The sequence below is a fragment of the Euleptes europaea genome, chromosome 3 (genome assembly GCF_029931775.1).
Source record: "Euleptes europaea isolate rEulEur1 chromosome 3, rEulEur1.hap1, whole genome shotgun sequence".
NCBI classification, from domain to species: domain Eukaryota; kingdom Metazoa; phylum Chordata; class Lepidosauria; order Squamata; family Sphaerodactylidae; genus Euleptes; species Euleptes europaea.
The window spans coordinates 24,048,891-24,072,758 of NC_079314.1; the positions used below are offsets into that span (position 1 = coordinate 24,048,891).

A 23,868-nucleotide genomic window follows, 5' to 3' on the forward strand; every position below is an offset into this window, starting at 1 on the left:
CGACTGCTTCGGCTTTCTAAAAAAGCACGGGCACGTTAACCCGAACCAACACATTAGACAGGAACTGCTATGCGCTCCCACACATCAGGGAAGGGCTATTGTGTGCCGCGCAGGCAGCCACTTCCCACCTCCAGTATTTATACATGACACTAAAATCCTGTCAGAGACAAGTCTGATTTGGCTTTAACTGAGATCTCCCACTTCCTTCCAGTTGCCAAAAAAGAAAAAAGGGAAACTCTACAATTTCTCTCCTCCTAAGTCTTGGCTAACAGAGGTCCATCACTACGTTACATAAAATGCCATCTTACTCCGGCACGGAGCCCAAGCAGCAGGACACAGGCATCTAGTTAAAAGGAGAGGATTGCCATTCTCAGAGCGGGAGGGGAATGGGGTTACAAAGAACGAGCCGCAGTTCTCAGTAAGACTCCCGGGGCTCTTTGCCCAAAACTCTGCCACAGCCAAACCTCCCCCCCACCAAGAACAGATCAGTCTGCCCAATTCTGCTGGTGTTTCAGGTCAAGCTTGTTTCATCCCCAACAGCCTACCAATCAGTGGCTTCTTTATTACCGCACAATTCCCAGCATTTCCCCCTTCCCCTCCAGGACATTCACTTCCTGAAGTCAGATTTTTTTTGGGGGGGGCACCGCGCTTTTAGTGGAGCCATACTTTGGAGACAGGTTCCTCGCCTTCCTTTCAGCCTTTGCGAGGATTCTGTATGACATTAAAAAAACACCACATTTCTAAGTGTCACGTCACGCCCCTCCGGCTCCCCACGCGCTGATTGCGATCAGTAGGGCTGGCCCCACTTCTAACAGCGAGCCAGGAGGCAACGGCTGCCCTTTCCAGCCACAGCCTACATCGGTTCCCTTGACAGAAATGATCAGGTGACCCTATCCCCCCCACACAAAAACCAGATATCCCTACTTGATCTACCAAGAGGGAGCTCTGCCCCTACCAAAAAACAAAATCAAGGTTACAGTACAATTCTTTTTTTTCTTTTTTTGGTTGCAGGCACTTGAATAGGATTTTCTTTGGTCCTTTAAAAGGAATTAGCCACTCTGGCATCTCTTCAGAAATAGTCTGCACAGCCCTTAACACTTCTTGTACTTAAAAAAAAGAAAAATATATCCATCTTTCAACTCAGGTAGTGCAGCTCTACCTTTTAACCTAATTCTACTCACCCCATACATAACTCAAGCATTTTCTTACTGTAAACATCTCCGGTTAACTACTCATAACACTGCACAGTTCCCCCCCACAGTATACAGCAGACTGACTTCATTCCAATGTAGGAGCAAGAGTTCTGGTTATGTTTCTTCTCAGGGGCGAATGGCCTTTAACCCCCCTCGCCACCCTCCCCAGAGTATTGAGGCATTGCCAAACTCAGTTGCAGGGGAGCCAAGTTGGGTAGGAGTGACTGCAAGGCATGAGGGGTTGCATGTGGGTTACATAGTAGTTGACATTTATCTCGCTGACGTAGGGTGCCGGCTGATAATAGCAGGTCACGTTCGTGACCGTCGGGATTATGTTCTGCTCAGCCAAGACCCTCACCGCCAACATGGCGATGAGGTTCAGCGTCTGCCGCCTCTCGTGTCCCATCAGGCACACCGTACTCTCGTTCACCACCCGGTGCAGAGTCATCAGGCAATCGTACCTCTTACTCTCCATCCCGACAAAGTGGCTCTGTAGGTAGGACTCTAGCTTCCGCTGCTGCTCCCCGATGTCGGGGAAGTCTATAAAAAACCTGGAGCACATGTATCTCTGCAGCGCCTTCATGTCTACCTCCGATTTGGCCTTGAACCCCCTCACAAGGAGGTTGCAGTACTTCAAGAGTCCACCGCCTCTGATCTCCTCTGGATTCCTAGTGGCAATGATTCGGTGCTTCAGGTGGTCCATTGCCTCTTCGAAGTCCCCGTACATGCTCTCCCCAGTGACCGTAGGGTGGAAGTTCTTAGACATCGGGTTCTCCGAACACTCCCCAAAGAGCAACAGCGAGTCCAATATGATCTGGAAGGAATCAACGCTGAACTCGAACTGCCGCCGGAGAGTGTCTACAAATTTGAGCTCTACGTTCTTGCCGCTGTTGTTTGACAACGAGATAAGGCTCCAGCGGTCCGTTTCATTGCACACTTTCACCAGCTTCTGCACATAGGCCTCTTTCAGAGTCATGGGAGTGATCTTATCTTTGTTTACCCCTTCTGGGAGGAAGTCCAGGAGGCAGTCCATCACGACGTCTTTCACCAGCTGGAAGACATCCTCGCTTTTCAGGTCCACCCTGAAAATGAGATCGAGATCTTTGTATCCCAGACCACTGTCGTGATGCAGGACGTGGCTGGCCGCCGAGCCATTCAGCCTCACGTTATGGACAGCAACCCCCTTCTTTTCTAGACGGCTGCGGACCACCTGAAAACACAAGGAGAGGCACGCTGCTGTAAGTACCGGACACTCTGGAGACAGGAGGCAACTCAAATAGGAGGTGGGGAAAGTGTTTGGCTTGCACTTAAGGGCTGACCTGTTGGCTTTCCTAACGTGCTGACAGAGCCAACTTACAAGAGAAAAGCTGCCATGCGCACACCTGGAGCTTTGCACTTCACCTTGTTAATAGGGTTGCCAACCTCCAGGTACTAGCTGGAGAGCTCCAGCTATTGCAACAGATCTCCAGCCGATAGAGATCAGTTCGCCTGGAGAAAGTGGCTGCTTTGGCCACTGGACTCTGTGGCATGGAAATCCCTCCCCAAAGCCCTGCCCTCCTCAGGCTCTGCCCCAAAAACTTTCCGCCAGTGGCAAAAAGGGACCTGGCAACCCTACTTGTTAATGGGATCTGAGGCCTTCTTATACCCTATCTGAACTATTAGTTACAAGCGGAAGGTCTCCTTGCCATCTTCTGCCCTAAGGCAGCAGCTGCCTGGGCAAGTTCAATGCAAGAACCGTCCCTCCTCCTGCAGCTTTTAGCCGTATTTGAGCAGAGTTCCAGGAAGTCCCTGGCCTAAGTGCAGAACAGAAAGATTATGAGGCGAGGAGGCTAGGGTTGCCAGGACCCTCTTTGCAACCGGCGGGAGATTTTGGGAGCAGAGACTGAAGAGGGCGGGGTTTGGGGAGAGAAGGGACTTCAGTGCCATAGAGTTCAATTGCCAAAGTGGCCATTTTTCTCCAGGTGATCTGATCTATCGGCTGGAGATCAGTTGAATTAGCAGATCTCCTGCTACTACCTGCAAGTTGGCAAACCTAGAGGAAGCTCCAATGTAGATGTGTTAGCTGGTGTATAGGAAGGCTGAACACACTAGCTGTATTAGTTTTGACTGTTCCTGGAGCTGTCCCTGCCAAGGCTCAAGGACAAACAAGACCCCAGGGCAGGCAAAGACCTTGCAATTTGTATGGCAGAGCTCCATGCTACTGGGATGTGCGGCTCCAGGCATCGACCTGCCAGCCAGCCCAACCATAGCCAATCCTTGCTGTCTCCCTCCGATTTAAGTGCTAATTGCAAGAACTAACCTGAACTAAAGCTATATAGGCCATAATATGCCACAGGACCTGAGTACGCCTCCCCGTCTCTTCCCGAGCAATTGTCTTTGCTTCACTACTAGATATGCATTGAGAAGCAGATGGCTTTTTCCATGATTTCACGCCAGACCAAGTGCTTAGAAGGCAACACTGACAACATAAAAGTGCCCCCTTTGCCATCTCCTGGACCATGCCAGGCTGAAACGTCAGACGGAGCGTCTCAAGACACCCTCCATTGTCTGAACAAGCCATCTATATAATGAAGGAATAAAATACTGGCTCAGGCAGTGCACAAGACAAAACAGATGTGGTTCAATACTGAAGAATTCAGCCCAAAATGTGTGTATTGGGAGGGGGGGGGAGGAAAAACAGGAGTCCAGATTCCTGTTTTTGCCAACAAGCATTTAGGTACATTAGAGAAAGGTGTTAAAGCACTTTAGAGTCCAGTTCCCACTTTCTAGAGCCAACAACCTTCAAATTTCTGGATAAGGAGCCCCTGAATGGTGCTCACGACCAAGTTGTTCTTATTTCCAAGGAAGGGTGAGATTTTGACAGCTTTGTGAATGGCAGCAATTCAACAGATGAAGTTTCTACAACTTGGAAAGCTCTGCCTGCTTGGTTTGCCTGCTATAGTTAAAAGGTAAAGGTCCCCTGTGCAAGTACCGGGTCATTCTTGACCCATGGGGTGATGTCACATCCCGACGTTTACTAGGCAGACTTTGTTTATGGGGTGGTTTGCCACTGCCTTCCCCGGTCATCTACACTTTACCCCCAGCAAGCTGGGTACTCATTTTACCGACCTCGGAAGGATGGGAGGCTGAGTCAGCCTTGAGCTGGCTATCTGAAACTGATTTCTGTCAGGATTGAACTCAGGTCGTGAGCAGACCTTTGGACTGCAGTACTGCAGCTTACCACTCTGTGCCACGGGGCTAACAGATTTACCACTAGAGATGTAAAGGCTCAAGGGGGGGAGACGCTCCCTCAGGACTTCTTCACACTCAAACCTTGCCTTATTTTAAAAATAGAAAGCCTTTCATGTGTAGCATGAAAACCTCGGAAGCCTTTAAATCTTTCCAATGGAAAAATTGGGAAACTCTGAGTTCAGTATTTTCATTGTTATAAACTTTGGCTTAATATCCAAACATGTTGGCAGTCCTACATATTGTGACTCTTAAAGGGTTTCTGTCCAAATAAGACACTGTTTTCTTTACTATAGAACTTGTTTTCTGCCTTTTATTTTTTTCCCCTTCTCTCTGATGTCAAAAATTAAAGATATGGTGCTGTGGTACCATAAGCAGCAGTCTGCAACTCTCAAATGTTGGGTATACCTGAAATTTCTCCTAGAAAATGAAAATGTTTAAACCCCATAGCTATGCCAAATAGGGCAATTTTATATGCTAAGTTAAAAATGATTCATTTTATGCAGTCAAATCAAAGAAGTTTAGGTCTTATAGGAAAGTATTGCAGATATTTTGGTTTCTCAAAAACCTCTTTCTGAGAACAAGTTTTTTTTCCCTGGGGCTTCAAAATTTATAGAATTTAACATTTCTGTTTACCACCAAGTATTGCAGAGCACCGGTCCGTATACAGGCACTCCGGCCCCAAGCTACTCAAGTAGGTCACCTGGTGTGGAAGCCACAAACCCAGCATTACAAAACTCCTTTTTTAAATCACTTGAGGCAACCTCTGCATTTAGGGCTGATACACATTCATCTGGCCAAAGTAATTTCCCTTTATTTAGAGAAAACTGCCAAAGAGGGCCCATGGCTCAGTGGTAGAGCATCTGCTCGGAACACAAAAAGTCCCAGGTTCAATCCCTGACCTCTCCAGTTAAAAAGGATCAGGTAGTAGGCGATGTGAAAGACCTCTGTCTGAGATGCTGAAGAGCTGCTGCCAGTCAGAGTAGACGATACGGACCTTGATAGACCAATGGTCTGATTCAGGATAAGGCAGTTTCAAGTATGTTCCTATGAGTGCTCCTAGGATTAGTAGCATAGGAAGAGGTGAAATACCTTCACTTTAGTGTTATCATAGGATCACAAAATTCTACAGTAGCATGAAGCAAAAGAAGAGTTGGCTTTTATATGCCAACTTTCTCTACCACTTAAGGGAGACTCAAACCGGCTTACAATCACCTTCCCTTCCCCACAACAAACACCCTGTGAAGTAGGTGGGGCTGAGAGAGCTCTAAGAGAGCTGTGACTAGCCCAAGGTCATCCAGCAGGCTTTGTGTGCAGGAGTGAGGAAACCAACCTGGTTCACCTGATTAGCCTCCGCCGCTCATGTGGAGGAGTGGGGGATCAAACCCGGTTCTCCAGATCAGACTCCACCGCTCTTAACCACTACACAAAAAGGTGCAATCAGACCAATGTTGGACCTAACTTTTTACTCAGATGGGCTGGTTTAGTGGTAGTGCCGCCCCACGGGCCTCCGGAACCTCTACCACGATGCAGCCGAGAGCTACTCCGTTCCCATGATCAGTCTGCAGACTCCTCTGGCTAACCCTGGCCTATCTGCATGCACACCATGCCATGAGGATGCATAAAGGGGCAAGTCTTAACACTATTGCATGCATCGCTTGACATGCGCGTTGCCTTTTTGCCAGCAGCAAAAGGCAACTAATTCCTTCATGCTAGTCACAGAAAGGTGGGCAAGCCTAAATCAGTCTGCCGCAGGTGGCGATGTCCCCATTTAGAGAGGGGAATCTCCAAGGACTATTTGATGGGCTTTATTTGCCCCACGGAAAAGCCCCAGGAACCTACCGAACAGAGAAAAGTAGGCTCTAAAAGTTTACCAAGAGCTTGCCTGGTGTGGTGGTTAAGAACGGTGGTTTGGAGCAGTGGACTCTGATCTGGAGAGCCGGGTTTGATTCCCCACTCCTCCACATGAGCGGTGGAGGCTAATCTGGGGAACTGGATTGGTTTCCCCACTCCTCCACACAAAGCCAGCTGGGTGACCTTGGGCTAGTCACAGCTCTCTCCGCCCCACTTACCTCCCAGGGTGTCTGTTGTGGGGAAGGGAAGGTGATTGTAAGCCGGTTTGATTCTTCCTTAAGTGGTAGAGAAAGTCGGCATATAAAAACCAAATCTTCTTCTTCATTAAAAATGTTCCTAGTTTAAAAGCAAGGAGTTCAGCAAGGGCCCAGGCCCACAATGTCTCCCTAGTCAACAGAATCTTCAACAGAAGATTTAAACTATAACACAGGGGTGTTGAACTCATTTGTTCATAGAGGGCTGGCTATGACATGTCACTTGGTCGGCGGGCTATGCCCCACAGTGGACTGGGGGAGGTGGCTGCCTTGGCAGGTGAGCCCACAGCGGGCTCACCGCCCCAGATCAGAACTGAGGAGGGGGGGTGGCTGCCTCAGCTGACAAGCTCGCAGTGGGCTTGCCAGCACGGATCAGAAATGGAGGTTGGCTGCCTCGGTTGGTTCACGGGCTGGATAGGAGCTCTCAAGGGGCCGGATCCAGCCCCCGGGCCATACGTTTGATGCCCCTGCTATAACATATTAGGTTAATCAGATGCCAGGGTTAGCACCCATGCATTCTGGAGAACTTCCTTGCTGCAGACGCAGCCAGGGACTAAATTTAATTGCCCCTCCTTTCCATTACCTACGGTTTCAGGAAAGCAGTAGCAGACCGAGCCTCCAACTGAGCTAGAAGAGCTGATTAAAACGCATTAAATCCTTATTACTCATGGGCACATGTCCAGGAACTTCATCACATGGTTTATTCATCTGGCCAGCATGAAAATGCATTGTCAACACCCAACTTCTAGGTACAAATATTCCCGAGCATACTATAGCTTGCACAAGTGGGGCATTTTTGTCTTTATTCAGTTGATGCAGAAGGAGGCTCTCCGCACCTAGGCCGCAAAGTATACCAGCCAAGCAGAAAGGCTGTCCTTCTGCATCCCCCCTGCCTGGGGTGTCCGGAAAAGGAGATTTGCGTTTCAGTAGACGCTGCATCAGCACATGGTTGAATAGTGTGTGGGGAAGGGAGGGGTGCTATGTGCTCATTGCTTGGATGCCCCAACTATCCATGTCCCATTCATGCCAGTGCTACGACTTCGGTTTAAACATGGCAGCCAAGACTACCTCTGAAACTCATTTGAGGAAACTCAACTCCCTGTTCTGCAACTGCCCTGGGGCCAAACTGATTATTATTCACTGATGGGGCCTGTAGTAGAGCCCTCTGGTTCTAATGCACCACCCCTTCACACCTTGCCTGGCAAAACCTCTTCCTCAGTATCGTTCCTGCCTGCAACGGCCAGGTGCTCACCTGGGCCCTGCTAAACTGCATGCTGCTGCTTGCCCTCCACAGCCATCTGGCACAAGGAAATCTGCTTGCTTCCAACTTACCTCAATCCTGCCAGCCAAGTACACCCCACTAGCCACAGACCATCCCGTCCCTCCCTCCTTCCTGCCTATCAACGCCAGTTTAGTAATTTGGGAAGCATAGTAGGGTGGATTGCCTCGAGCAAGCCTTTGGCAAGGTGGCACGCAATTCGGCAAAATGAAGACGACGGCCTGCATTGGGGACCTGGAAAAGGTCCTTCTGGCTCGCGAGCCCTGCTCTCTCGGGTAATGCGAGTGGAGAGCTGGATGCTTGTACGAGCCGTTTGTCCAACTCTGCCAAGCTCCACGCGAGACAAAGGGCTCTGAGAAGCGCCTCAGTTGTATGATGGCAGATATTTGGGGCTTTTAACGCATTCTACCAGCAGGGCTTCAATATTCCATGCCCGGCCGTGACTGAAGGCCTCTTCCACAGAATTCTGAGTTCCAGAATCGAATCAAAATTCGATATAAAGCATGCAGGGTTAGCATATGCACTCTATTCTAGAGAAGACCTGCCTGCCCACAAACTAGTAGACTTCATAAACAAACTGAATTCTGCAAAACTTGAATTAGAGAAATGCAATCAAACATACCTCTACACTTAGTCTGACCACAAATGTTTTCTGCTTAGCATAACCTGACCTAAATTCCGTGCCAAAGTTTGCAATTAGTACAAAATTTGGAATTTACACACCACCCTTCTGTATGCAGTTTATATGCGAGCACATGGAAGCACCCCAAAAACACCTTCGTATTCTAGCAATTGCGAAAGGCAGCCAGGTATTATTATTTTTTTGGGACGTTTTCTTAATTAGAATTCAATGTGCCTTATTTTATATTAGTGAGTCACCACAGAAGAATGAAGCCACCTCCCATACAAAATGAATATGCAGCAGCTTACTGGCATGACATTAGTGCCTACTAAGCACACCGGTTGCTACCTAATGGACAAACAAATCCCTAGTAATTTGTGGCAGTGACAACACATGCCAGAGTAGGCTATTTTAGGGCAAGTGGACTGTACTAGAAATAGCCTTCCATGTCCCCCAGCTTCACTAGAGAGTTGGTCAAAAAGGACAGCCGGATGCCATTTCCCCCTACACTAAGAAGTGGTGTGAAATATTACAGCAATATTTTGATGCTACTAGGTTGGATCCGAACAACTGAAGGCAGCAGGGAAGGCGGAAGACCCAAGAAGAGATGGATTGACTCTATAAAAGAAGTCACGACCCTCAGTTTGCAAGACCTGAGCAAGGCTGTTAAAGATAGGACACTTTGGAGGACACTGATTCATAGGGGCGCTGTGAGTCAGAAGCGACTTGACGCCACCTGACACACACAGGCTTGAATCCAGATTAAACTGGCAATTTCTACCAATTCCCCCATTCTACTGCAGAGCCCCTTCACGTCAACCTGTATGGTCCCGTCCCCCAGGAGCAACATTTTGAGATCAGTAGGCTGCCGCGGGATGGGGAAGAGAGGCATGCCAGTTCCATTCTGACACTGGAAAATTTTGTCTGGATCCAACCAATATTTTGTGCTGGAAGGAGATCAGTTTACTGGACATAGAATGTGTTCCCCCCACCCCCCACCATGAAGTGCCTCCACGTATTCCTGATTCACACAAGCAGACCAGAAGACCTCTTTTAAAGAGACCAAGCAAACTTTTGCACTGCTTGTGGTGTATGCATTAAGTTCATGGTGGGTACGTTGAAATGAACAGTCTGTTTTTCATTTCCCCCATAGCTTGAGCCCCGCATGCCCAACTGGCTCCTCCTCTAGATGCAGAAGATCCAAGCTGAGAAGACTGCGTCTAACACAAAGCACAGCGAGGTGCACTTCCGCAGCAGACTCCTCTCAAATTCAGGGCCAAAGGAGGTGCCACAAGTTAATGAAAGAGGGGTATCTTACCAGCCAGGATGTTTTGCATATCCAGCCCCCCGGGGAATGCCAAAACTTGCTCACTAGACTGGCGACTTTTAGTTGGCTTTAATGAGAGCCATCCCACTAGTCTAGCCATATTCAGTCTGGCTGCTCAAATTACGGACATCCATATGGCCACGAGGGCAAAGGATGCAGAGTCAAAGACCTGATTAATTTTAAACAAATTAGTATATGAGATTTTCTTCTGGCAGACTGACTGGCCCTGTTTGGGCAGCGAGGGTGAAGGTTGCCAGTAACTAAGCTTCAACGAGTTGCAGGTTGAGCTACGTTGTGCGACTGCAGTTACCAACTTCAGGGTGTTCCCATCTCAGACTCCAACCCAGCCTTATTATGCTGCCCTCGGATATCCAAATTAGGGTTACACAACTACTACCAGTCCACTGCGGCAGAAATTTAGTACAGAGGTAATGGCTTCCATTCATCTCTTCACCAGCATGAGACACTGCCCAGGGAGGATGATCAACCAGAACTCCTGTTCAGTTTGGCTGCTGAGATTATATTTGTTTACAGCTGTGGTTTTTAGCATCTGACTCTGGGGCTTCGGTATTCTTCTCTAAGAAAGCCATCCTGTCAGGTAAACTCAGGAACAAATTATTTTCATTTGCGGCCCAGCAGGTAAAGCCAAACGGCAGAAACATGTCAGACAGAATGCTGGAGTAGTCAAAATTGAGCCTTCAGCCAATCTCCAATGGCTGTTACTACAAATCAGGTTTCTAGCTACAAGTACAGAACACAGCCTAGCATATTTAATTATCGAAACAAAATCCAACAACAAATTATTATGTTGGCAATAGTCTGTTACAGTCTGTTAGAGGCCATCTAGTATGATCTTCTCCATATGTGCTTACCAGCTCCCTCAACGTTCTGTTCTTCTCAGCGATCCAGCTCTTGTTTCAGCCGGTACAGCAGAGTAACTGTGCTATTCTGAGCAGAGTTAACTCTAGTTTAAGCCTGTTGAAACCAATAGTCTTAGACAAGCTTATCTCTGCACAGGCCTGAAGTGTAAGAGGGCCTGACCAAATGGAGTTCCACGCCCGTGAAGCACAGCACCGCTTTGGGCAAACCTCAATCTCTGCGGCAACAACCCCATGCGCATAACCCTAGGGATACTTACAGGAAGGGCCGGACAGAATGCCGCTCAGACGTGTGTCAGATGGGCCAAACAACATGGGAGATTCATGACTAGGTGTGCCAACATTTTCTCGAACGTTGAAATGCATCTGAATTGGGGCTGCGGTGGCAAGGGACAGGTTAGCCATACTCCACCCAAAAGAAATCACAACCTAATATGGTAGCATTGGTTGCAAGGTGCAACAAGGAAAAGGTACAGCACAGAGGCTTATTAGGTGTAATAAGGGAGGGAAAGGCAGGTACTCACACTGTATTGTATTCCACCCCACCTCCTTGCAAGTAACAGCAGCTCACAGGGAGCACCATTTCTATCAGTAGAAGGACAGACAGGGGCCCTGCAGTTACTTTAATGTTAAAGAAACGCTGAGCAAACCTCCTTTGAAACAGGTAGTTTTACTCTCAGTTAAACCTCTTTGTCATCAGGTATCCTTTCTTATGTATTCTGCAGCCCTCCCACTGGCTAAGGGGCCCTAAGTCAGCAACTAGAATATTCAAAACCAAGTGTTAACAGCCACCCCGTTTTTATCCTGTTCTTCCTTCAAGCCGGTAAGGGCGGCATACCTGGTTTGCCGTAGCAATTTTAATTTGGCTCAGCTGGAAGGCAATTAGGCCCAGAGAATCTGGCCCAAAGTCACCCCATGAAGTTCAGTTCAAAAAGGGCCTCCTGGACTGCCCCATTCCTATCATTCCCTGTCGATCAGAGCCTTATCACACGCATCAGATGCCTGACAACACAAACCCAGCATGAGAAGCCATGCTCGGGTTTCTCCATCCATCTCATAGCTATTGCTAAACCGGCATTCACTTCCAGCTAGAGAATTCCTGAGCCCCAAATGGCACACAGCCAAGGCCGAGAGACTCGATATCACCACCTCAGCAGATTTATTTTCTGCTAGCAGATTCCAAGCTCCATATAAGCCGACAGCAGGGTGCCAAGCAAAGGGGCCAGCCAGCATGCAAGCTCATCAGGACAGAGTCCAATACTCCTGGCATACGCTGCTTTGGTAAGAGAAGGGTCAATGGTAGCAGAAAGAGCTTAGAGCGACCTTTTTTCCCTGGTCAAGGCAGCCACCAACCCACTGACGAGGTCAACGCTGCACTACAGGGGGGAAAACCATGTACAGGGGTTCTAACGTCTGTGGCTCTTGCTCCAACATGCTCCACGGGAGACAGAATGCAAGCTGACTCCAGAAAGGGAAACACCCTTGGCAGATACCGAGTCCCCTTATCCCAGTTTCCTCCCTCGACTTTGAAGCAGGAGCTGTTCAGACACGGCTCAGCAGAAGACACCTCTGCCAACTCGCGCGCTGAGTTCCATACCCTTAATCTTTACTTCTGCGGTCGACACCTCCCTCTACATGAAAAACTGCCTTTCATGTCATCGTGCGTAAGCATTCGCACAGGACAGCCTGCCAAGAAAATATGGCCGAGAGAGAGAGAGGGAGCCCTATAGGAAGCATACCACACCAGAGAACATGCATACCTAGGCTAATCTTCCTCTGGTGGTATTGATACTTACTACTGCCCTGCCCTGGAAGAGTTCATGAGAAGACAGCCCCCAGCCCTGGCAGAGAGAATTCCTTACCCACCCCACCAAGAATCTCTTGGGTTCTGCCCCAGCCTTAGGTCAGTAATTCCATGCACTATCAAGAACCAGAAAAGCAACATAAAATTAATTACTACTTGTTCCAGATGCCTCTATTTTAGGAACTATTTCTCCTTCTACACTGAGTGGACCCCAGTATCAAGGCAGGATATCAAAAATCCTCCTTCTCCTCATTATGGCCCAGAGAAGAGTGTTTCCAGACATTCCCATCCCTCTCTAATTTCTCTGCCATTTCTCCACCACTCACTAAAGCGACAGGCCCTCCAATCACACTCTGCTGCCCACAATTCTGGGGCTGCTTAAAAGTCCATTGCTACAGGTTGTAAGTATTCAACCTCCACTCATCTTGGGCGTTTTTTGAGACCAGGCCATCTATATGTTAGTGGTCCCCTGCCCCCTCCAAGTGAACAGAAGGCCCTACAAGATCAGCTAGAAAGCGTTTGCAACCTCCTCTCATTCAGATGTGGGGTGTAACTATTACCCCCCCTTCCCTTTAGCTTTCAATGGGCATGCTGAGTGGGTGGTTCGTGAACAATCTCCTCGACCAGAGAACACCCCCCACCCCGGCAACCCAAACTTCTGCTACCGCTGCTTACAGCCCCCAGGCCAGTTCTGTTGTCAGAGCCAACAGCCCTGGTGCTACCACAGTCCAGAAAGAACTTCCACCCCACAGTTCATAACCCCAAGCGCAGATCGAGCCGCCGTCGACAATATCCCGTGCCAGACGGTTCTTTCCCACAGCTCTCCCTCTCTCTTCCGGAGTCAGGGCCTTCCTCAGTCTTTCCTTTCATTTCAGGCTCTTTTGACCAGCGGTCTTAAGCACAAATACATACTATTGTTGAAGGCTTTCATGGTCAGAGTTCATAGGTTCTTGTAGGTTATCCGGGCTGTGTGACCGTGGTCTTGGTATTTTCTGTCCTGACGTTTCGCCAGCAGCTGTGGCCGGCATCTTCAGAGACACTGTCCTTCAGTGTCACTCCTCTGAAGATGCCTGCCACAGCTGCTGGCGAAACGTCAGGACAGAAAATACCAAGACCACGGTCACACAGCCCGGATAACCTACAAGAACCTACAAATATATACCTTCCTCAGTCTACAAACTCAATGGAGGGCCGGCTTTGACCAGCTTCGCCTGAATCTCCCCAGCCCTCTCTTCCCCCCAACACCACTGGCATAGCCTCCTTACATCCCCAGTGACATCCCCCCTACACACATATTTATTTCAACAGAAGCCTTTTTTTAAACTAGCTCAAGAACTCACACGAACAGCAGTTTGGTGGAAAGGGGGCTCGGGATCTGGCATAGGCCGGCATGTACAACGCATGCCTGCCAGGCTTAGCCGTGTGCTCAGGTGGCCTTAGGCAAGTCCCTATTCTTAGCCCACCCTCCCAGCCAGAATTTGGGCAGGGTGGCCTCTTATAGGATTGTCGTAAGGATTACAGAGGTCGCGACCACGAAGGACCCTGAGTGTGTCCTCCGTCCCCCAAAATGTCTCCTCCATCAGAAAGCTGCATGTAGCCCAAGCCCGTAGTGGCGTCACTGGCCACCAGACCAAGCCACGAACTAGGAAATCCCTGCCTCAGATGCCATCTCTGTGGCCAACTCCAGCTCGGTCTGCAAGGTGGAACTGGAGGGGATTTAAAAAGGGGAACTGGAAGGATTCCCAAAAGTAACATGATGCGTTTTGCATGCTCCAAGGGCTACCGAACGAGTAACAATGATTCATGCATATTGGGGACGAGTCATAGCGGCGTTTGAGGTGAAACCAGGGCTGGTGCCAGCCATTTTTGCACCCTAGACAAGGCTAACTACTTGTACCCCCCGCAATTGCTAACCAATTTTCAAAAACAGATGGCTTGTAGTAAAATAAAAGCACAAAACTTTTTATAAGACTCTATAATTAACTATATTCCATAGCACTGTTGTGGTACTTATCCTAAAATTAAAAAACAAATTGTCAGTTGTATTTTTTCAAGAAACTAATCTGTTGAAAACTGTGCCCCACAGGCCAGTTCTGTGCCCCTTGGAGGTCTGTACCCTAGGCGACTGCCTAGATCGCCTAATGGTAGCACCGGCCCCGGGTGAAACAGCTCACTTTGGTCTAGCTGCCCAGGCCCTCGGATCTCAACCTAGTTGCTGAAACCATGGGAGTTGCTCGGGATAATCAACCTGCTTACTCCACCACGCACATGCCATACACTAATATGGGGTAAGATCAAAGCCGTTAATAATTGGCCAGAAAGGCTAAGTTTATAACACCTTTAAGTAATTATAGAAGCTCGCATGCACCAGATGACTGAGGCGAGAACTATGCGATATAAGGCTGTACTCTTATGACAGGAATTTGGGAGTAACACCCACTTAACTCAATGAGGCTTAAGCATGAATAGAGATGTACAAGATCAGGGGCCCCCCACCCTCCCCACCCACTTCCTCCACTTGCTTCTGATAGGCATTAGGGCCCTTCCTGGGTATCTCTCCCCTTAGGAGTCCTACATTATTCAGGGGTTATCCCCCCGCCAAATAAGTATGCACAGGAAGACAGCTGCAGTTTACTGGTGAAGCTCAGCATTGCTTTTTTAAAAAACCTTGGATACCTTAACACAGGGTGTTAGGATGCCCATGTTAGTAAAGTGTTAGTATACAGAACCTCAAGCATTAGGGCCCTTTTCTGGGTATCTCTCCTCTTAGGAGTATTACATTATTCAGGGGTTACCCCCCCACACACACACATAAGTATGCACAGGATGACAGCTGCCATTTACTGGTGAAGCTCAGCGTTGCTTTTAAAGAATCACTTAGATACCTTAATACAGGGAGTTAGGATGCCAGTGTTAGTATGCAGAACCTCAACCCAACTGACCACCAAGGCTGGCAAGTATGTAGGAAGGCATACTGACCAAGCGGGCTAATGTTCCACATACTAGCTGTGCTTAGGTCCGAGCAGCCTCAGAAAGGCAAAGCTATAAGGTGGAAACTTCCGTCCGCTTGACCGCTAGACCTCCCCACAGACTTACGCAGACCCAAGCGAAGTCAGCATAGAACCACCACCACCACCTAATCGATTGCTTCTCCTGAGTAACCGGAGAGGGATAGCAACTCACTAGGATGGAGGTGCCACACTCTGCTTCCTCTTCAAGTAAATACTCTGGGAGGCAGAGCTCGCCTGCGGAACCTCAATCCCCAGGAGAAATTTGGTTTTAAGTATTTGGGGGGGGGGGAGGAGGAACACACATGAAGCTGCCTTATACTGAATCAGCCCCTTGGTCCGTCAAAGTCAGCATTGTCTACTCACGAAAGCTCATACCCTACCAGAAAATATTTTTGTTAGTCTTTAAGGTGCTACTGGACTCTTGCCCTTTTCTACTACCAGTGTGGCACTTATCTTAAAAAAAATAAAATAAAATAAATTGTCAGCTGCATCTTTTCAAGAAATTAATCTGTTGAAAACGGTGCCCCTTGGGTCAGTTCTGTGCCCCTCTGAGGTCTGCGCCCTAGGCGGTCACCTAGTTCGTCTAATGGCAGCACCGGCCCTGCCTGGTCCCTTTGACTGGAGATGCCGGGGACTGAACCTGGGACCTCCTGCATGCCAAGCAGGTGCTCTACCATTGAGCCACAGCCCCTTTCCATAGCTCTCCAGGGTCTCAGGTAGAGGTCATTCACATCACCTCCTTGCCTAGTCCCTTTGACTGGAGATGCCGGGAACTGAACCTGGGACCTCCTGCATGCCAAGCAGAGCGCTACCATTGAGCCACAGCCCCTTTCCATAGCTCTCAAGGGTCTCAGGCGGAGGTCATTCACATCACCTCCTTGCCTACTCCCTTTGACTGGAGATGCCGGGGACTGAACCTGGGACCTCCTGCATGCCAAGCAGGTGCTCTACCACTGAGCCACAGCCCCTTTCCATAGCTCTCCAGGGTCTCAGGTAGAGGTCATTCACATCACCTACCTGCCTAGTCCCTTTGACTGGAGATGCCGGGGACTGAACCTGGGACCTCCTGCATGCCAAGCAGGTGCTCTACTATTGAGCCACAGCCCCTTTCCATAGCTCTCCAGGGTCTCAGGTAGAGGTCATTCACATCACCTCCTTGCCTACTCCCTTTGACTGGAGATGCCGGGGACTGAACCTGGGACCTCCTGCATGCCAAGCTGATGCTCTACCACTCAGCCCCCCCCTCTCCTAGGGGAGCCCCGCCACGCACCTGCACGATCCTGCGCGGCCGCACGGCCAGCGTGGGGAAGTTGCCCCGGCCGTGGATGGGCACAGCCTCCTCCAGGATCTGGTCCAGCCGCTGCACCTGCTGCCAGCTGAGGACGCTGAAGCGCCCGTCGTCGCCGCCGCCGCTGCTGCTATGGGGCGGCGGCCCCGAGTTTGCAGCGGCCCCCGCTGGCTCGGCCGAGTGCATGGCGACGCACCAGCCTCCCTGGGAGCAGAGAGGCGCTGGCAAGGCGGGCGAGGAGGAGAGCGGCGCCCTGAGTCCCCCCGCCGGCTTTATGCACGGATAAGAACCGGACGGCAGAAAGGACAATTCCAGAAGGGAGGAGGAGAAGCGAGAGAAGCCGATCTGTCCGGGGGGGGGGGGAGGCCGGCAAAGGGCGCGCTCGAGCCGCTTCTCTTCCTCTTCTTCCCCCCCTCCCTTCCAAGCCCGCCCTCACGCCAAGCCGCACTCCGGCACTGCAGGGGCCGCCGTGGGCGCGCGCGGTTTATATACGCTCCCCGCCGCGCGCCGCCATTGGCTCCGCCCGCGCCGCCAATCAACGGGCGGGCTGGCGGAAGGCGCCGGGACCGTTCCGAAGGGGCGGAGTCGGCCCCGCCCACTTTGTTCCACGGGCGGGGGCGGGGGAGAGAGCGGGGGGGAAAAAAAAGCAAGGGTGAACTCGTAGTTTGGGACGTCAGAGGGGAGTCCTGCCTGTGATTGGCCGACGGGGAGGAGGCTGGTTTTTAAAGAGACAGTCGCTGCGAAGCGCAGGTAAAGCGGCGGTGGTAGGTTGAACACATGATAGGGTTGAATACATGACGCTGCCTTATACTGAATGAGACTCTGGGTCCATCCAAGTCAGTATTGTCTACTCAGATGGGGAGCATCTCTCCTGGGTCTCAGGCAGAGGTCTTTCACATCACCTGTCTGCCTAGTCCCTTTAACTGGAGATGCTGGGGATTGAACCTGGGACCTTCTGCATACCAAGCAGATGCTCTACCACTGAGTCTCAGCCCCTCTCCATGGCTCTCCAGGGTCTCAGGCAGAGGTCTTTCACATCACCTACCTGCCTAGTCCCTTTAACTGGAGATGCCGGGGATTGAACCTGGGACCTTCTGCATGCCGAAGAGATGCTCTGCAAACTCAGCCACAGCCCCTCTCCATGGCTCTCCAGGGTCTCAGGCAGAGGTCCTTTCACATCACCTACTTGCCTAGTCCCTTTCAAATTGGAGTTGCCGGGGATTGAACCTGGGACCTCCTGCCTGTCAAGCAGAGGCTCTACCACTGGTGGAGGAGGCTGGGCATCACGTGGGAATTGTAGCCCTCGGACCCGAAAGCTCAGATGAGCAAGGCTGATTGTGATTACTGGAGAGGAGGAGATAAAGATACTCTGCGTATACTTAGGGGATCTCTTGCCTTCCTAACCCGGAGGTTCCTAGTGGACATGACTTAACCTGGTTTTTATTTCAGCTCAAGGTTCCCTGGGAAAGGGCCCGCTTTGATCAGTTGCAAAGGGGGGCTTGAGTCTAGGGTAGACTTGCGGGGGAACAAACTCTTGCAAATCTTTAAGGTGCTGGAAGACTTGTGCTTGTTTTTCCCCCCTCTGTAACTAGGGTTGCCAACCCCCAGATAGTAGCTGGAGATCTCCTGCTATTACAGCTGATCTCCAGCCGATAGAGATCAGTTCCCCTGGAGAAAATGGCTGCTTTGGCAATTGGACTCTATGGCATTGAAGTCCCTCCCCAAACTCTGCCCTCCACAGGCTCCGCCCCAAAACCTCCCGCCAGTTGCAAAGAGGGACCTGGCAACCCTATCTGCAACAGACTGACATGGCTGTTTCCTTGGTTATCTTGTACTTTTCAGGATCATGGCTGAGCTCTGCAAACGAGAGGGAGGATGATAAAGACACCTTGGCCTTTACGGAGGTTGGATTTGAGGTTTGTAAAGAGGTGCATTGGTTTATTTAAAGCATTTATTGGCCTCCTCTCCCAAATTTTGTAGGGGGGCTTGCCTCAGTGGTACAGCATCTGCTTGGCAGGCAGAAGGTCCCAGATTTAGTCCCTAGCAGTGCCATTTAAAAGAACCAGGCAGAAAGTAATGTCAAAGACCTCTGCCTGAGGAGGCGCTGCCAGTCAGACAATTCTAACTTTGATGGGCCAGGGGTCTGATTCAGTATAAGTAGCTTCAGGTGGCTTCACACATGCACACAGGTATGCATATTGACATGCCAAATCTAAATACAAATATGTTAATATGCTTCAGAATTATAACTTTTGTGTGTTTGTGTATACATATGTGTGTATACCAGTAACAACAATAAAAGTGGCAGGATTTGGGTGAAGTAAGAATGGATTTCTTGGGATGGTTGTGCACTTAGAGGGAGAAGGATTTGGGTGTACAGATGGGGGAATAAATAAACATGGAAGAAAAATGGGATGGGGTTTGGGGATTCCGACCAATTTGTGTGAATGTTGCACAGGTGCAACCTAAGGTGGTTTATCCCCCTGAAGAGGGCATTGTACATCAGTGTCAAATAAGCCAAATCAAAACACAAATATATTACTATGCCCAAAGTGATATAATTGATCAAGTGTTTAATACAATGTCAATAACTTTTAAAGAAAAGTGCTGCCCAGCGCATGCCAGTGCTTCAGCACTTTGGAATTTGCTGGCCATAATCCATCACAGAGGTAGGTAAACTTGCACCTGTTTATTTCAATGGCTTTAAGGATGCATGAGCCCTGCACATGGGATTGTGGCCAAAGACCAGAATGCTGCAAGCACAGCAACTTCATAATGAGCAATTTGGATGAATACTGTCACATTTTTTCTCCTGTTGATTTGGGTGCAAGGGCTAAAGATATGACTTAAAAAATAATAATGCTGAAAGTTTAAGCCAGGAAACCTAGAGTAACAGTACAATTCTAAGAACATTTTCCTGGGAGTAAGCCTCATTGAATGGACCTGAGTAGGATTCTGAGTAGACTTGCTTAGAAGAAGAGTTGGTATTTATATGCTGACTTTCTCTACCACTTAAGGGAGAATCAAACCGGCTTACAATCACCTTCCCCTCCCCACAACAGACACCCTGTGAGGTTGGTGGGGCTGAGAGAGCTGTAACTATCCTAAGGTCACCCAGCTGGCCTTAGGTGGAGGAGTGGGGGAACCAACCCGCTTCACCAGATTGTCCGCTGCTCATGTGGAGGAGTGGGGAATCAAACCTGGTTCTCCAGATCAGAGTCCACCACTCCAAACCACCGCTCCAAGCTGGCTTAGCATGATACCGCAGTCTCACTCCATCTGTCTCTCCCATGGCTTTGCCCTTGTTTGGGTGATGAAGAAAGCTGAGAGATGGTATTCTTTTGGGAAACCAATTCTGCAGATAAGAAAATTCTGAGATCATGGAGTCTTATGGAATAAAGGGCATCATAAACAGGACTGCTAGCCACGTGGTGTAGTGGTTAGGATCAGTTTAGGATATGAGAGACCCAAGTTCAAATCCCACTCTGCCTTGGAAGCGTGCTGGGTGACCTTGCGTCAGTCACTCTCCCTCTCAGCCTGACCTACCTCGCAGGGTTGTTGTTGTGAGGATGACATTCAAGAGGAGGGAATAATATTGTAAACTTCTTTGGGACTACACTGAGATCAAGGAGATCCAATATTAACATGGAAAGGGCAGTCTGCTTGCAGCAAAGTTCTAGCTCATAAAACCTTGTTCACCAAAAAGTGTCAGTCTTTCAAGTGCCACAGGATTCTTTGTCACTTTTATTCCATTCAACTTTTTAAAAAAATGCTGCTTGAAACACTCTGAGAAGTTCCTTTTAGTTCCTCTTTTTTGTTCTTTTCCAGTTTTGGAGTTGATGGGGTTCGGATATGTAATAGGTAAAAGTGTTCTGAGCTCCCATTGGCAATGTATCTGGACATGCACAGTTTAATTTCTTAAGGGGCTTCTGCTGATGGGGTGTTTGGACAAACTTTTTATCTCACATTGTTCAATATTTATCCTTCAATAAAAGATTCCATCCTGATTCCAACCCCTCAGTCCCATGGAGTTCAATAGTACTTTGGAGGCAGTTCATGTTACTAGCCTGCATGACTGCCAACATCAAGCACTTATTTGTTTTTATTTATTTATTTAACATAAGAACATAAGAAGGGCTTTGCTGAGTCAGACCAAGGTCTAGCAGTCTGTTCACATTGTGGCCAACCAGGTGCCTCTAGGAAGCCACTAACAAGACGAGTGCAGCAGCATTGTCCTGCCTGTGTTTCACAGCACCTAATATAATTGGCATGTTCCTCTGATACTAGAAAGAATAGCTATGCATCATGACTAGTATCCATTTTTACTAGCAGCCATGAATACCCCTCCCCTCCATGAACATATCCACTCCCCTCTTAAAGCCTTCCAAGTTGGCAGCCATCACCACATCCTGGGGCAAGGAGTTCCACAACTGAACTATGCATTGTGTGAAGAAATACTTCCTTGTATCTGTTTTGAATCTCTCACCCTCCAACTTCAGCAGATGATCCCACATCCTAGCATTATGAGAGAAGGAGAAAGGCTTCTCCCTGTACACTCTCTCCATACCATGCATAATCTTATGGACCTCTATCATGTCTCCCTTTAACCACCTTCTTTCCAAGCTAAACAGCCCTAAGCCTTTTAACCGTCCTCATAGGACAGTTGCTCTAGTCCCCTGATCATCTTGGTTGCTCTTTTCTGCACCTTTTCAAGCTCTGCAATACCCTTTTTTAGGTGTGGTGACCAGAACCGTACACAGTCTTCCAAGTGTGGTCTCACCATAGATTTGTACAAGGGCAGTATGATATCAGCAGTTTTATTCTCTATTCCTCGTCTCATTATGGCCAGCATGGAATTGGCCTTTTTCACAGCAGCCACGCACTGGGTTGACATCTTCATCGAATGATCCACTACCACCCCAAGATCCCTTTCTTTTACATTATTTATACTCTGCCTTTCTCACTGGGACTCAAGGCAAATTACACAGAGTGAGTCAATACAATCAACAAGATGGGACATTCGATAAACAATGAAATGTAGATCCAGCCAGAAGTCTAAAAGAAAAGAACTGAAGCAAAGCCAACACACAGCAAACCATACACAGTAGTATAGACCACGGTCCCCAATAATGTATCCAAGTAACTTTGTGAAGCCTTTTGTAGCAGTGCTACCGCATTATCTGCATAGAAAAGCCCTCAGATAATTCAGTTCTGCAAAGTTTGCGGAAAGCCAGGAGGGTGTGAGCCTTCCCGACCTCCTCAGGCAGGCCGTTCCACAAGGTGGGGATCACAACGGTGAAGGGACATGTATTGGCAGTCATTGACTTTGCCCATTTGCAGGTTAGCACCTGCAGAAGGCCTTGCTCAGATGTGTGAAGCTGTCATGGCAGAGCAGAGGGGTGGAGATGGTTTCGCAGATATGAGGGTCCAAGGTCATGAAGAAGAAGAGTTGGTTTTTATATGCCAACTTTCTCTACCACTTAAGGAAGACTCAAACTGGCTTACAATCACCTTCCTTTCTTCTCCCCACAACAGACACCCATGAGATAGGTGGGGCTGAGAGAGCTCTAAGAGTTGTGACTAGCCCAAGGTCACACAGCTAGCTTCATGTGGAGGAGTGGGAAAACCAACCCGGTTCACCAGATTAGTGTCCGCTGCTCATGTGGAGGAGTGGGGAGTTGAACCCGGTTCTCCAGATTAGAGTCCACCGCTCCAAACCACCACTCTTAACCACTATACCACACTGGCTCTCTGGGCTTTGTATGTGATAACTAATACTTTAAATTGGGCCTGGTAACTGATGGGCAGCCAGTAGTGACTATAGAATGGGAGCTATATGCATGTTCTGCCTAGCTCCTGTTAATAACATAGGTGCGGCATTCTGTGCCAACTGGCATTTCCAAATTGATTTTGAGTGGAGACCAAAGTACAGTGCATTACAGTAGTCTACTCTGGATGTCACCGTGGCATGGATCCAGGTGGCCAGATCAGCCATATCAAGATAAGAGGCCATTTTTTGAGGTAGGCCGAGTTGGAAGAAAGCCTTTTTTTGCAACTTCATTAACTTCTCCAGCAATAATGTTGGGTCCAGTATAACCCCAAGGCTCTTAACTGAGTCGGTAAGGGTCAGCTGAACCCCATCGAAAGTGAGAGGCATAATGTCCCTCAAGACCTCCCCAACCAGCATTACACCCCTCTTTCCAGGGTTTAGTTTCAATTTGTTCACTCTTAGCCATTTTACCACAGCTGCCGGACCGGTATAGGACCTTTACGTAGCACCAGGAGATTTTGATAAGGATATATATGGCTGTGTATCATCTGCATTTTGATGACAGCCGCCAAAAATACAAATGGTTTGGCCTAATGGCTTTACATAAAGATTGAAGCACATAGAGAATATGATCGCGCCCTGTGGAATCCCACTGGATAGGTCCCACACTGATAACTGGTGTCCAATGGCTCTTATCGAGGACAACCGCACACTCTTAGGGCCAGGGACCACCAGCAAGTTATCTTCGGACGATCTTAATGTCCCTTGGGGGGGGATATACCAGGAAAGGCGGTCCCTCGGATACGAGGGTCCCAGACTGTGTAAGGCTGATGTGATCTTTACATAATTTTAGAAGCCAGAATGGGCAAGGGTCAGGGCACAAGTAGCGGCCTTCACAGTTCCCAGGAGCTTGTCAACATCCAACATGGAAATTGGGTTAAATTAGTCCATGAATAGGTAGTATATTAGGCAGTTCTTCCAGTGGACCTGTGTTACAGCCATCATCTCAATCAGAGCATATTCTTGATATTTTACCAGGGTGGGGGAAACCTTGCAGAAGTATCACAACTCATTGTCTGGTTCTGATACAACGAAGGGGCAGTTTTAGGAGTCAGCAGGTGCTGTGTTACCCTAAACAATTGGGATGGTCATGAACTAGCTGATGCAACAGTAGCGAAGACGTAACATTTCTTAGCCACCACCACTTCCTAGATCTTACAATGAGCTCTATAACATGATCTGTCAAATTCAGTCCAGGGTTCTCCGCCAGCGCCATTCTAGACATCTTCTAGCTCTTTTCAACATTTAGCTTGGCAGTAAACCAGAGGGCAGGGTTTGGTCCCAAGGGCAGGAGAAGTCT

General features: G+C 48.9%; 1 protein-coding gene across 1 annotated transcript; it reads right to left on the bottom strand.

Moving 5' to 3' along the window:
* Positions 1-1,353: 1,353 nt before the first annotated feature.
* TENT5B (terminal nucleotidyltransferase 5B) lies at positions 1,354-16,924 on the bottom strand. The gene is made up of 2 exons (XM_056847673.1): positions 16,721-16,924; positions 1,354-2,403 (listed from the first exon to the last, which is right to left on the bottom strand). Exons 1-2 carry the CDS (start codon positions 16,922-16,924, stop codon positions 1,384-1,386), a joined length of 1,224 nt encoding a protein of 407 aa, XP_056703651.1. The 3' UTR covers positions 1,354-1,383.
* Positions 16,925-23,868: the final 6,944 nt, after the last annotated feature.